This window comes from Schistocerca piceifrons, chromosome 8 (assembly GCF_021461385.2).
Source record: "Schistocerca piceifrons isolate TAMUIC-IGC-003096 chromosome 8, iqSchPice1.1, whole genome shotgun sequence".
In the NCBI taxonomy this organism is placed as follows: Eukaryota; Metazoa; Arthropoda; class Insecta; order Orthoptera; family Acrididae; genus Schistocerca; species Schistocerca piceifrons.
In genome coordinates, this window is record NC_060145.1 from 304,619,722 (window position 1) to 304,635,176 (window position 15,455).

The following is a 15,455-nucleotide window of genomic DNA, read 5'->3' on the forward strand; positions in this document are numbered from 1 at the left end:
AACTGGGAATTTACAGATAGAGGAAGAAGGACAAATGTAACTTATTATTATAATAAAACCAGTGGAAGACAAAACAAATACACACCACAAATAACAGACATTCATATTGAACACCAAATTAATACTTTAAATTTTGATCAGAAATTTTGGGATACATTAACAGAAAATAATAATGTTGACAACAGTAAGGTAACTACTTCTGTGAACAAGTCAGATGAGGATATTGCAATTGTGCCAGAATTTTATGATTGGTAGAATGATAATCTATGTAATTTGAAGTATATGACAAACATTTCATCTCTGATTTTATAAGTTAGTTAATGAAAATGAAAAGTTATATGAAGAGAGAGAGGTGGAACTTAATGTGACAGTGGATAAGATGCATGATTAGGAAAGTTTTGATTTTGATGAAATTATGGAAGCTAATGATGTTGTTGAGAGTTTTATGGAGGTAACTAATGGTGAGATTAATGCTGTGGATGAGTATCAGGTATTCGTCGAGATTATTTCAAGTGAAATAGTGAAGCCATGTGATGATGAAGTTGGTAACTGTGAGCATTATGATGAGGTAAATGTGGTTAGTGCTGAGGTAAGTGTGGTTAGTAATGAGGTAGAGGACACTCATGCATTTGAAGAACAGTTAAAGGTAAGTCAGTGTAACCAATTTAATGTAGCAGAGGAATGTAATGTTATGCCAGTTAATAGTATGAAGTATTTAAACCCACATATAAGTTCTGAAGGAAAAGGTGAAAAATTTTTAAAAATATTGTGGAACAGTTGCAATTACAAAACAGATAGGGAAGAGTTGTGGAACTATTTAGCTAAAATTGGTAGAGGGTTATATCCTCACTGGTGGCAAAGTGTAAAATGTAATGAGTATCTGTTGTATGCTCAACCTGTTGTATCCATAGGTGATGTTAATGAAAGTGCCAATGTGTGTGTGAAGCTGTTATAAACTGATGAGGAAAATAATGATGGTAATTTTAGAGAAATTGAAAATGACCTGTTACATGAATCATTAAAAGAAAAAGTAGAAGAATGTGAATAAGGGTGTCCATACATTAAAGCTAAAGTAAACAGTTGGGAGGGTAAATGTCTCATTGATACAGGGAGTCCTATTTCAGCTATTTCAGAAAAAATCAGAAATAAAATTACGGACAGTGTTGATTTTGTTGAGGTCCCTGTGATGGGAGTAAAGATAAGAGGAGCTACAGGCAAACGCAGTAAAGTCATCAAAAGTCAAGTATTTTTATCATTTGAAATAGAAGAAGTAAAATTTGATCAGGGTTGTCTTGTTATTCCAAGTTTAGAAGAGAACATATTGTTTGGCATGGACTGGGTGTTAAAGGTAAGTGCTGCATTTAGCTGGAGTGAGATGAACTTAATTGTGTGTGAACCCAAAAGCAACAGTATTGTATGTACACAACTGTTTATTATGCACTGTGGAGAAGGTTGCAAACATGTCAGGAAAATCATAGACTATGAAGAGAATTTGTACTGTTGTGATAACAAGCCTGAGCTAAATTTTTCTGGTCAAAATTATGAAAACCTAGTTAAAAGCAAAGTAGAGGAAGCAATTAATTTGGACAGTGATCAAAGGAGACAGTTGAAAAATTTATTGTGGGAATTTCCAGATGTTTTCAATGAGAAACCTGGAAGAGTCAGGAATTATCAGTGCACTTTACACCTTAAAAATCATGAACCTTTTTTCCTCAAGCCTTATAGTATTCCTTTTGCAAAAAGAAAAGAAGTACAGAGTGAGATACAAAAAATGGAAGCATGGGGTATAATTGAAAGAAGTAACAGTGATTATAATAATCCTTTGGTGGTGGTTTCCAAACGTGGAGGTGGTGTTAGACTTGTACTTGACTCTAGGCACCTTAAAAAATTTTTGAAAAGAGAAAATGATCATCCAGAAAACGTAGATGATTGGTTGGTTGTTTGGGGAAGGAGACCAGACAGCGTGGTCATCGGTCTCATCGGATTAGGGAAGGAAGTCGGCCGTGCCCTTTCAGAGGAACCATCCTGACATTTGCCTGGAATGATTTAGGGAAATCACGGAAAACCTAAATCAGGATGGCCGGACGCGGGATTGAACCATCGTCCTCCCGAATGCGAGTCCAGTGTCTAACCACTGCGCCACCTCGCTTGGTAAACATAGATGAACTGTTACATAAATTTGAATGTGTGAAATTCATGAGCAGCTTTGACTTAACTTCAGGCTTTCACCAAATTTCTTTAGAAATAAGTTCTAGAAAATACACTACATTTTTGTATGGGGGAAAAAGTTATCATTATTTTGCTGTACCATTTGGACTAACTGTTTCTGTTGGTGAGTTTATTAGAGCGTTAGATCCTGTTTTGGGGGATGAACTACTGCCTAAACGTACAGTAAATACAGATGATGTTTTGATTTCTGGAAAAACATGGGAAGAACGTTTGGAATTGCTAACACAGGTGTGTAAAAAATTAAGGGAAGGGGGTATGACCTCAAAGTTAGAAAAATGTAAATTTGGAGTAAGTGAATTAAGAATTTTTGGGACACATTATTTCGGAAAAGGGGATTGAACCTGACAGAGAAAAAATTTAAGCTATAGAGAATTTTCCTGGTCCTAAAAATAAAAAACAATTAAAACTTTTTTTTGGTCTTGCTGGATTTTACAGAAAGTATGTCTGTACGCAAGCTATGAATGCTTCTTGTTTATGTAATCTATTAAAGAAAAATACTGTCTGGGACTGGTCATCTGACTGTCAAAAAGTATTTGATGAGATAAAGAAACAACTTTCACAGAGCAGAATTCTATATAGGCCTGACGTGTCCTTACCCTTCTGTTTGATGACTTATTTCAGGAAAAAGTAGTAAGAGATCATATTGAACACCATTCCATTGCATTTGCTAGTAGAGTATTACAAAAGTATGGAAAGACTTACACTGTGACTGAAAAAGAACTTTTGGCTATACATTGGGCTTTCAACAAATTTAAAAATCATCTTCTTGGACACAAAGTGATTGTTTACTCTGTTCACAAAGCACTAAGTTCCTTACAGGAGTGGCATTATTTTTACAACAATTTGATAATGAAATTAAATATATTAAGAGGAAGGAAAATGTTATTGCTGATGCACTTTCTAGGTCACCTATTGGGCTAAATTTTGATAATGAAACAGGCATTGATGACACAAATTTCAAAATTATGTATTTGAAAGGGATAAAAGAGGAAGGAGAAATTGTTAAAATTTGTAATGACATTAGGAGACACCAAAATCATGATGAAAATTGGAAATTGGTAAAAAGTTATTTGGGAGTGAAGCAAAAGGTAGATGATTATTATGAGGTACATAAAGGGATACTGTTCAGAAGATTAAGACCTGATCTGGATGACTGGAAATTATGTTGGCCTGAGCAGCACATAGACACATTAGTTAAGTTTATACATGAGAGCTTTGGACATTGTGGTTCTGCCAAATGCATACAAAAGATTTAGGAAAACGTCTATTTTTATAATATTGCCAGAAGAGTGAAGAAACAATTAGCAGCCTGTGACCTATGCCAAAGAGTAAAGGTAAGTAATCAAACATGCAGAGGGATGATGCAAAATATTTTGCACAGCAAAAATTTAGAACTAACAGCTTGTGACATTTATGGACCGCTTCTCAAGTCAAAAGGAGGTTACAGTTTTATCTTTGTGATTGTTGACATATTCTCAAAATTCATCAAATTGTATCCATTAAGGAAAGCCACAAGTAAACAGATTACATCTAAATTAACCAGTGATTATTTCCATAAGGTAGGTACTCCACAAGCAATCTTGTCAGACAATGGCTTACAATTTACACCAAAAGTATGGAGAGATTTTGTTGAAAATTCGAGCATAAAAGATATTTTGATTTCAGTTTATCACCCGTCCAGTAATCCAGCAGAGAGGTACATGTGAGAGATAGGGAGGTTGGAAGAACATATAGTAGTAAGATCCATGTAAACTGGATTCAATATGTAAATGAATTCGAAGATATAATGAACAGTTTGAACATACACCTACTGGCTTTTCACCATTCGAAATTATGTTTAACAAAAGTCCCACTAGCTTTATTACTGAACACATAGACTTTCCAGTTTGTCAAATTTTGTCACCTCAGGAGAGAGAGCAAATTGTAAAAGACACCATGAAAAAACAAGCAGATTACAGAAAGAAAAGATACGATGCAAAAGGCAGGTTTTCACACTTTAATATTGGTGATTTGGTTTTTGTTAAAATGAAAGAAAAATCTAAAATTATGACTTCAGAACTAAAGAAATTTTTTGACATTTATATAGGACCATTTGAGGTGAAAGAAAATGCTCACCCAAATGCTTACAGATTGATCTATCCTAAATCTAGGAAATTATTTGGTTTGAGAAATGTAACTGAATTGAAACCTTATAAGTCTGATACCTAGAATGAAATTTTTAAATCTCAATAACCTGGAATACAAGGAAAATTGTTCACGTTTTATATTGTTTATGAAGTTTGTTTCCTACCATGTGATATGGAAACTATATATGGTACTAAAGCTTACTTAATGTAATTTCTATTTTAATGACATGTAATATACATTCTATTCATTGAATATATGGCTAGATGTAAGAAAATATTTTGATGGTTGCTTCTGCATTTTATTTTCTTTGTGTGCTAGGACATGTGCTATTGTGGTTGTAGTTTACTCTTGTTAGTTACTAGACATTTTGGTGAACATTTTGACATTCATATTTTGTGCTTACTACTATTTTCTTCATGTGCTGATGTCATTTATGCTGAAAACATTTTGTTGCTGTTTTTATATTTTCTGAGCCTATATGTTGGAAAAGACTGAAACTGGAATATTATGAACAGGCTATGCCTGCTTATTTGCCCACTTGACAGTTGAGATTTACGAAATGGAGGGCTTTCCACACTGTGGAATTAATTCATTCTTTTTTGTATTATTGGTGAACCATTCTGTCTGCCTATGGAGGCAACACATAGATACTGACAATTGTCATTTTTCTTAATTTTGTCTTTTTATATCACATGTTTAGGATTAGTGTGATACCTTTTGATATTTTGCATATTATGTTGATGAAATTAAGAGGACGCTTGTTGTAAAATCCAACCTCTACCTTTGTCATTTCGATAATATTTCTTCTGTCTTTGTAAATGTCAGTGGAGCACTGAGCACTTTTCTTCATTTGCACATGTCAAATTGTAGGTTTTTTTATGCTAAAGTCAGGTTGGATCTGTATTGGGGGGGGAGGGGGAAATATTGGGATAGACAATATATATCAGTGATGGGTTTCTTAAGCTACTGCAGGGGGATTATCACAGTCGTCCATTCTGCCATGTCTGCGTTGTATTTTATATTGGTGGGCGGCTGTTGATATTCTGCTCGCAGTTATATTTTTTGAGCCCTCCCCTTTTATTTCTTATCCTACTGCCTGTCACTGATTCTATTCTATTTTTCTTCTTCTGCTGATGAGAGGGGGCTAGGCTGAACTCTCCAGTAGTACCTATTTCTATATTTCTTTCCCATCCACAGATTTTGAGGTATCGCTCCTCCCTTGTTGCAGTGTCTATAATTGTACCATGTCCTCATGCTCTTCAATACAGATCAAAAAGCAATTGTTTTCTTAAATGCTCTCTGGTAATACTTTTCTTTGTCACAAATTTCCATGTTAATGTAGTAAACTCTATCTGGTTGAATAACTTTCAAATTAATTTCCAGATTTATTTATACACTATCATACCATATTATAGTAGAGTAAAAATTCCCATCACTTTCACATCAGAATGTTGAAGGGCTATGGATGATAAAAAGCTTGCTAATGACATGTCACAAACAAGATTTTTTTAAAATTAATGTTAGAAAATGAGAAATTTACTATGTGTTGTAATATGTAGAATTTTACTGAATATGAATAACTTTTAGACTATTATAATCTTTAATATTGTTACTTTCATGTCATTCTACTAGTGTTAGATCATTCTTGGTGACACAATATAACACGGAATATTTGTATAGGAACTTTTACTGAACTGAAGAATAAAGCCTATGTAATAATTTCAGGTAAATAACCCACCAGCTAAAAGGAACTATGCAAAGGGAATAGCTATGGACCTCTTATCAGAGGAAAAACTTAACTAGGAGATCAGGAACTATAGTGGTGAAATGGACAGTGAGCTATATATAAATGATGGACTGAAAATAACAATTGGACTCTTGTTTAAAAAAAATTTTTTTTATACTTTTCTTATTATATTGCCAGGAGACATATTCTGTGCTCATGTACATAGTTTTGACTAAGATCCAAAACTTATATGAGTTTTTCTTTACATACAATATGTTACAGATTAACAGATTACATTTTGATATTTATGTGTACTGTTGTAAAGAGAGTGAAGGGAGGACTGTTGTAATATTTAGTAATTTTTGCAAGTTTGAAAAGATATGGCTAAAGCAATTCTTAATCTATTACATTTCATTTCTTTAATATTATACCACGAGGATCAATAATCTCTATGTACTGTTTCAATTATTAATCTACATAATGATTACTGTAACTTACTACCTTATTATCTTGCTGTTTGGGACACCCAATCCCATGCAGCTTGTGCATGGAATTGTGTGTGTGTGTGAGGGGGGGGGGGGGTTGTAATGGTACTTGAATGATATAACCATTACAGCACCAGTGATATTCTACTATGTTTCTGTTAATTACTTAACATATTTCTGAGACAACATTCAGATTTCATTTCATTTGTGATACATCGATATGTTTATATTGCAATGATATTATTCTTATGTGTATTCTTTCTTTTGCCACTATGGTCTTTGATGTACTTGTAACTCTGATTTTTGGGCGCGTAAGCGATTATTAGTTAGTTGTTGAGTTGTTAGAGAGTCGGACCTTGAGAAAGTCAAGTGTGGACGTCATGTTGGAAAGACTCATAACGTAGTCCACTTACAAAATGTGAACTTTAATAGTGACTGTGATGAAGATTTTTTCAAGTATGTTTTGTATTGTGAAGTGATGTTTTGTGTTTACGTGATATTGCAATTGAAAGGAAGTGTAACTTAAATTTGGAGTGCTGATTGCTTTTTTTGCATCACCATTGTCCTGCAAAAGTGTAATCTTCAAGAATGATTTGTGAAGCGCATCTACAAAACTTTTGAATATAGCAGAATAAAACCTAGGCCTCTTTGAATCAGAGCTTGGAATCATAACCACCTAGATTTTCAACGATTGAGCCATGATTTTACGAAGAGACCAGCGTCGGAAACACAAAAAGATGAGTGCCTAGTTTTCTTCATTATTACATGAAATGACTATTAACTGTGCTCTAATGACATCTGTCACATAATATACTGTTGTTGCCCGATAATGCAGTATTTAGCAGCGTGAGCAACACGACAATCGTTATTAAAATTTTGACCTTTGTTGTGGTAGGGTTGTTAGACGTCCCGGTTTCACTTCTACATTCGAGAAAAATACCTTCAAAAACCTTCTTATCATTTACATGCATTAGTAACGAAAACATGGCCTAAGCAGACTGTAATCTATTTATTGACCGTGCTAGGAGCTACTTTCAACCACCGCGCATTCTGAATCACCTGAAATACATAAGCAAACGTGGTAACATTGGTTTATACATTGTCTGTTTACGTGAAAGACCTCGTGCACAAATACGCATCACTGAAAAAGTTACTTAACTATCACAGGCCTCGTGCTTCACATCAATTTTGGTTAAAGAGCCAGTACATATATAGAGGCACACATCGCTTTCATGTGCCTGTGTAGCACAGATAGAATCCATCAGTGCGCTAAATCATGTCCATTGATAACACACACAGAACGTAGCCATAACATAACACAGGGCACAGTTGCTTTGGTGTAGCCAAAGATGCTGAGAACTGTATCTATGGATAGTCGACAGCATTATGTACGGCGGTGGCGCAATATTTACTGACACGTTTTGCTTGTTACATCAACCGTTTAAGCAAAGCACCGGAACATAAACTGATAGTGTATGTCGTACATTAACAAAATATTTATCTAGTACACATTATATTCGCTATATATTAGAGTCTGAAAAGGTATCCTCCAGTGATTATGTAGGCAAGATTACTTGATTATTACAATACATATGAAGAGTATGCAGTAGTTGACATAAGGCTTGACTACATCAATGAAGCCATCAACTGCCTTAGTTCGAGGTAAATGTTGGCCCTAGTTATACAGGGTGAGTCACTAATTATGGCCACCTAGAATAACTCCGAAAGTTTTGTAGTAGCTGAAAAGTTTGTGGGATAAATGTGGTATGGAACAGCGAGGACTATAATATGAGCATGGTTTTTTGTTGCTAGGTAGGGTCGCGTCAGAGATATGAAGGCCAACTTAGTTTTTTAAACTGGTATGCATATTGTTTCGTAACCTGCATCCATTCACGTCCATTGTGCATTCCGACACACTTGGACAATTCCAGCAGGACAGTGCGACACCCCACAGGTCCAGAATCACTACAGAGTGGCTCCAGGAACATTCTTGAGTTTAAACATTTCCACTGGCCACAAAACGCACCAGACTTGAATATTATTGAGAATATCTGTGATGTCTTCCAACGTGCTGTCCAGAAGAGGTCTCCGCCCCTGCGTACTCTTACGGATTTATGGATAGCCCTGCAGGATCATGGTGTCAGTTCCCTCCAGCAGTACTTCAGACATTAATCGAGTCCACGCCACGTCGTGCTGCGGCACTTCCGACTGTTCGCGGTGGCACTACAGGATAACTGGCAGATGTACCATTTTCTTTGGCTTTTCAGTGTATCTCGGCCTGTCGTGTGTACTTATTTCTCTACTATCTTACGTGAAGGTACTCATAACTAGCTCGCCCTAACGGCATAGCAAGTGGACGAGAATACTTTACTGTCAATCGTCACGGCTTGCTCCGAAGTTAGCGGAATGATTTACCGTCGAAATATTAGCAGAAGGCAGAAATGAATGATCATATGTTATTCATGCCGGGAGTCTCCACCTGGAGAAGTTTGGTCTCCAACCTGTCACACTGGCCGATTTGTGTTTTGGAAATGGTGGAATGGTGATGAACACAACACAACACCCAGTTCCCGAGTGGAGAATATCTCCGATCCGGACGGGAACTGAAACCACTGCATAGCAGTGGAACGTCTGTGAACTGAGTGAAGGGGCGGACTATCAATAGACAGAATTTGGTTGCAGCTGAATTCCCGCAGTTTTATTGATCAAGACATTGGATACATTATGTCCTCATTCAAGGTGAACGACACATAGGGGGTTAAACTCTCAGATGGGGTGCTCCTCCTTATGAAATAGTAATTTTCTGCCTTAAATCAGCCTCATTACTTTCACACAAGAGCTGTAGAGGAATATGTTTAGCAGTAAGCGTTCTGTACTGCTGTTTGCTGATTCTCTGACGTCACTAAGGAACAGATTCTGCCTCAAGAACATCCCTCACACTTGAGGCTCGCCCATTTCTGCGACGTATTTGTGGTAGTCCTTAGTTTTCATTGAATTAATGAACTGTAACTTGCTGTTCTGTTATTCTACATCTACTACATCTACATGGATACTTTGTAAATTACATTTAAGTGCCTGGCAAAGGGTTCATCAACCATCTTCCCAATTCTCTATTATTCCAATCTCGTATGGCGCCTGAAAAGAATGTACACGTATATCTCTCCGTACTAGCTCTGATTTCCCCTATTTTAGAGTGGTGATCGTTACTTCTTATGTAGGTCGGTGTCAACAAAATATTTTCACATTCAGAGGAGTAAGTTGGTGATTGGAATTTCGTGAGAAGATTCCGTCGCAACGAAAAACGCCTTTCTATTAATGATGTCTAGCGCAAATCCTGTATCATTTCTGTGACACTCTCCCATATTACGTGATAGCTCAAAACGTACTGCCTTTCTTTTGGCTAGGATTTTACTACTACGTTCTGTACTTGCACAAATAACTCTGACATCATTATTGTTCTTGCTGTTGCATAACCGACGAACACTGAAAGGAGGCAGAGGTTGAGAATAGTTGTTGTAAAGCTTAGCGTCCCTTCTGTCAAAGGTGTTATCATCAACAGTGCCAAATGACTACACAGCGTTTTACACTGTGACATACTGTATTCGACCAGACTAGTAACAGGAAACAAATTTCAATATTAGCGTACCCGTTACTACTGCCGTGTTTGAGTTCCCTTATTTGTATGATGCCACATTGCATTTTTTTAAAAAACAAGATATGTATGTACCCTCAACATTCTGATGAGATCTACTTTTCATCCAATTAATTGTGTTATATTCGCCATAGTTCCCACGTTACAGTGTTACTTGGTGAAGATGCGGGATAATATAAAACAATTTATAACACACAACACAACGGGTCTAGCGCCAGGGTGAGCTATGCACGTACCATGGATAAATGTATTTCTGTTTATAAACAGTGGGCATCATTCATGTACATCATCCACAGCAAACTGTCTATGAGAGATGAACAAGCTCTAAACAGACAGACACTGTCTAACATTCTCGGTAAGCACATAAGTTTCTGAGGACTTATTCTACATCTCCATTGTGAAAGAGACGCTTTCATCATATACAAAAAGTAATTCCTCATGGTCTGTGTCGAAATTAAGTTTGCCCTGTATCGTGTACCTAAGATTTGGCTTATCTCACTAAGTGAAGTACCTTGACTCTCAAATTTTCAGGGTCAGAGATTTAGCTCTAGTGAGATGACGAAACTTATTTTGTGCTGTGTATGTGCTCATCAAATAGTATATAAGGTACTGGGATGGACCTCTGGGCAGTCACAGACCATCACGATGCAGCGCCTCGCTCTCTTCCTGGTGTGCCTGCTGGGTTCTGCCCTGGCACTGCCCTCCCAGGCCTTTCTGGGAAGGAAGGTTTCAGGCCGCATCATTGGGGGGACCAACGCGGACATCGCCGACTACCCGTAGCAGGTGTCCTTCCAGAAGTTGGGTTCGCACAACTGTGGAGCGTCCATCATCGGCTCCAGCTGGGTCCTGACGGCGGCCCACTGCGAGGACGGCCTCAGTCTCTCATGGATGAGTTTCCGGGTCGGCAGCTCAATCCGAGAGAGCGGAGGCTCCGTCCTGCAGGCGTCTTCTGGCTTCCAGAATGAGATTTTCACTCTGCAGTGGAGTGTGCGCTGATATGAAACTTCCTGGTAGATTAAAACTGTGTGCCCGACCGAGACTCGAACTCGGGACCTTTGCCTTTCGTGGGCAAGTGCTCTACCATCTGAGCTACCGAAGCACGACTCACGCCCGGTCCTCACAGCTTTACTTCTGCCAGTATCTCGTCTCCTACCTTCCAAACTTTACAGAAGTTCTCCTGCGAACCTTGCAGAACTAGCACTCCTGAAAGAAAGGATACTGCGGAGACATGGCTTAGCCACAGCCTGGGGGATGTTTCCAGAATGAGATTTTCACTCTGCAGCGGAGTGTGCGCTGATATGAAACTTCCTGGCAGATTAAAACTGTGTGCCCGACCGAGACTCGAACTCGGGACCTTTGCCTTTCGCTGGTATGCGGTACAATACACCTTTAACGTTTTGCCACTTGCAGAATTGGCAACAAATAGTGTATGTTTCAGATAAGCGACAGTAATATTGACCTTTTCTTTCCAATAAATTAAAAGTAATACGATAAATAACTTAGAAAAATCGAATATACACAAGAGTCTTTTGTGGTAATCCACAACCTTTTCTCAAGTACAAACAACGGGAAACGGAACTTAAAGAGGAAAAATAGTTACAGCAATGGTTTTTAACTTTTCTTCTTTGATAGTTAAGTTACTATGACCGAGAAGAAGAAATTCGACTTTGCTCATGTGAAAAACTGATCGTATTTTTTTAGTACTAAATCAGTGACACTAAAATGACGTATGGAAGCAGAGCCGAATGCTTATACAATCAATATTGTTCTGTCGTTCTTCCAAAAAATCGGAAAATTTAGGACGTACGTTTCCAATAAGAAGGCACTATTGCTAATAAAGCAATGCTGCTTGAAGCGCTGCAAAAGCCCCATGTTTTAGTAGAAGCCACTGTGTGGGTAACAGAACATCACAAATGCCAAAATTAATTTGCTCGTCAGTGGAATATGAATTACTTCAATTCTACCTATTTCTCGCTATTCAGACAGGTTTTGTAAAAAATAACCGAGTACCACCCCTGTGCCGATTCTGACATAGTTACCCGCGTAGTCCAGGGAGTATCGGAGGATTATTCACTGTTCTAGCTACGGAAGGGCCACTTCCCTTTACGTAAGTGATAGGTCTGTCGTTCAGTGAAAAGAGCATGCAATTGTGAACCATTAATGAAATTTTGCACCACATTTTATAGCATTGGTTTTAGGATGGTATGTGGTTGAAACAACGTCTTGAATAATCATATAGTACATCGATAATGCTCGAAACCTAATCTGAAAATAGACATGCCTTTTAAACCACTTTCGCAGATACGAAGAGGGACAGATTGACTCAACAATTCTTTTCGAATGTTATCTCTCTCGTTTTACGAGTAAACTTGTTTCGAATCACGGTCTTAAACAAGACACGGGAGGTGATGTTTCAGTCAACAAAATACGTAACAGTGCGTGCACATAATAGTAAGTCTTTACGCAACGTGTCCACATCTGTTGTTCCTGATCATTCACCTCTTGTTGTACACTCAGTTAACTAAAGCACTATTATATCTTTGGGATATTAGCACTTTCTGCTGTATGCTTGGAAATATTTTGGAATGGGGTACACAGCATTTGCAGATATTCTGGCGTACGTCGCTCCAATGGCGTGAAATGTTTGAAGTAATGTCAGGCAGTCTCATCTTAAGTAGTTATATAATACGATAATGCTATCGCACACATATTTATTAGTAACCAGACGAGCACACTCTGAAAGCGTTTCTCGTCATCATCTGTATTACACTCACACGGACGGAGAGGTAAACTGTCAGCTGCCACCTGACCACTTGCCAAGGGCGTAAAGTACAATCCATAGCACGTAACAAAGAAGATTCACGCTTTTCAGTAATGGACTAAATACCTTATGAACGAAATATTCGAGATTTGTATCATCTGTATGGATGCCTATTCATTACTTATGAGTTAGTCTTTCCCTTTCCGGTTTCTTGACGTTGACTATTTCCTTTCCAAACCACGCATGGCTCTCTCACGGATCTTCTACAATAAGGAAAAAATGAAATATACGAATTCGTAAGTCGGTGTCAACGTAAACTCTCCTAAAAATGCCACCTCACCTCTCAGCAAGGCACTGCCCCTAATCGACGCTCATGCACCATTGTTGCGCAACTGTTGTCAGAGCTACCACCGGCCTGTAGCGAACAGATGACTGCACGCAGCGGACCGGCCTGTTAGGTGACGTCACAGAATCGTTTCCTCTGAGAATATTGTAGTCCTGCGCGCAGCAGTGTATAGGCTGTGGACTGGCACTCCGGGAAAGTTTCTAGTAAAATCCCAACCTTAGTCCCAATCTCGTGTCCACACTGCCTCCGCAGTAGGAGTCTAGTGAGGTCTGTGTGTGTTTGGCAAGTATCCGGTTCGCTTCTCGGCAGCAACGCTCAGGCGGTGGTCCTACCCTCTGACGGCTACGACCCGGCAGGTGGTCTGGCGGTGACTGTGACCGGCTGGGGAGACACCAGGACGGGGGGACCTGCAGCCGCCAACCTTCAGAAGGTCGACATCAGCATCGTGGACCGCAACGCCTGCAGAAACATCTTCGCCAAAACTAACACTGTGACCGACCGCATGGTGTGCGCTGGTCAGGCCGGCCACAGCGTCTGCAACGGAGACTCTGGCGGCCCCCTGGTCAGCGGAAACACCCAGGTGGGCATCGTCTCCTGGGGATCGAGGACCTGCGAGTCTACGCCCGGAGTCTACGCCAACGTTTTCAACCTGCGCTCCTGGATTCGCTCTGCAGTTGGTATCTAATTTCAGCAGGCCCTCAGCTGACCTGCCTTTCTTGCTCCATAAAATATTTTTGTTTAATGGATGACTATGTAATATAAAATAAAAATAAACTGTACTACTGACGTTAGTTCATTCCTTACTGAAATGCAAATTAATGACTTCCATTTAGAGCTTTTAACATTGCATCGCGTTAGTAATCGTGAATAATTTAAAGATTATAAAGAATCCGCATCGATTGCATTTAGTTGACGACATCGTCCAGCAAAGCCTTTCTGGATCAGTTCATCCAAAATCAACAATACAACTTATAAGCGAGTGTCATATGTTACATATGATTATATAAGATGAAAATGAGAACGATCATGTCAAATTCAGCTGCAATTAAAGCTTGTTATTTGTTAGCCTCTGATTGCACCAAAAACACTAGACAAGGTAAAATTTAGAAGCTTTGACAAACATTCTTAATTTCTGAATTTCCGATCTGTCCAAAAAGCTCTACCTTTTACCTGGCTGCGTGCATACCTCTTTGATATTATTTCCAGTGTCAGTGACAATGAAGGAAGTGCTTCGAGGTTCGCATATATATCCAGAAATATTTCTCATACGTACAAACACACTCACGCACACACACACACACACACACACACACACACACACACACACACACACAAACGCTTAAACACGCTTACACTGAGGTGATAGAAGTCATAGGAAACTCCTCATATCGTGTCGGACCTCCTTTTGCCCTGCGTGGGACAGCAACTCGTTCGAACTAGTCGTTTGGAATCCTCTGCTGCCACTATAGCCGTCCGTAATTTAGTGCATGAACTGACTTCTCAATTATGCCCCTAAATGTTCTGCTGGATTAATGTTGGGCGATATGGGTGGACAAATCATTCTCTCGAATTTTCTAGAATGTTCTTCAAATAAACTGCGAATAGTTGTGGCCACGTTACCCGACGTATTGTCATCCATAAAACTTCCAATGGCTGCAGATACACTCCACGTAGCTGAACATAACCGGGGACCCAGTTCATTCCTTGTAAACAGAGTCCACACCGCTATGGAGCAACGACCAGGTTGCACAGTTCAAATGGCTCTAAGCACTATGGGGCTTAACATGACAACTTGGGCCCGTTGTTTTGTGGAGTCAGCGCCACTATCGAATCCTATCATCAGCTCTTGCCAAAACAAAGTGGGACACATCTGACCAGGGCATGGTCTTCCAGTCGTCTGAGATCCAACCGACGTGTCACCAGTCCAGGAGAGGCGCTGCAGGCGATGTCGCGCTGTTAGCAAAGGCATCCGCGTCGGTCGTCTTCGGTCATAGCCCATTAAAGGTCTAATTCCGCTCACTGTCCAAACGGAAACGTTCGTCGTACTGTACACAGTGATTTCTGCAGTTATTTCATACAATGTTGCTTGTCTGTTAGCTCTGACTACGCAAACGCCGCTGCTCTCGTTC

The 15,455-nt window shown here is 39.0% G+C and overlaps 1 protein-coding gene across 1 annotated transcript; it reads left to right on the top strand.

Moving 5' to 3' along the window:
- The first annotated feature begins 415 nt into the window (after positions 1–415).
- Positions 416–14,011, top strand: LOC124712306 (trypsin-7-like). The gene is made up of 3 exons (XM_047242598.1): positions 416–589; positions 11,015–11,196; positions 13,636–14,011. The coding sequence occupies exons 1-3, from the start codon at positions 416–418 to the stop codon at positions 14,009–14,011; spliced, it is 732 nt and encodes a 243-aa protein (XP_047098554.1).
- The last annotated feature ends 1,444 nt before the right edge of the window (positions 14,012–15,455 follow it).

Bases quoted from the DNA above. Each gene is read 5' to 3' on its own strand.
- LOC124712306 (XM_047242598.1), top strand. From the start codon at position 416: ATGGAAGCTAATGATGTTGTTGAGAGTTTTATGGAGGTAACTAATGGT. The intron at 590-11,014 runs GTAAGTGTGGTT...GTGTCCTTCCAG, and splicing joins TAAATGTGGTTAGTGCTGAG to AAGTTGGGTTCGCACAACTG. The intron at 11,197-13,635 runs GCAGTGGAGTGT...GCTTCTCGGCAG, and splicing joins CAGAATGAGATTTTCACTCT to CAACGCTCAGGCGGTGGTCC.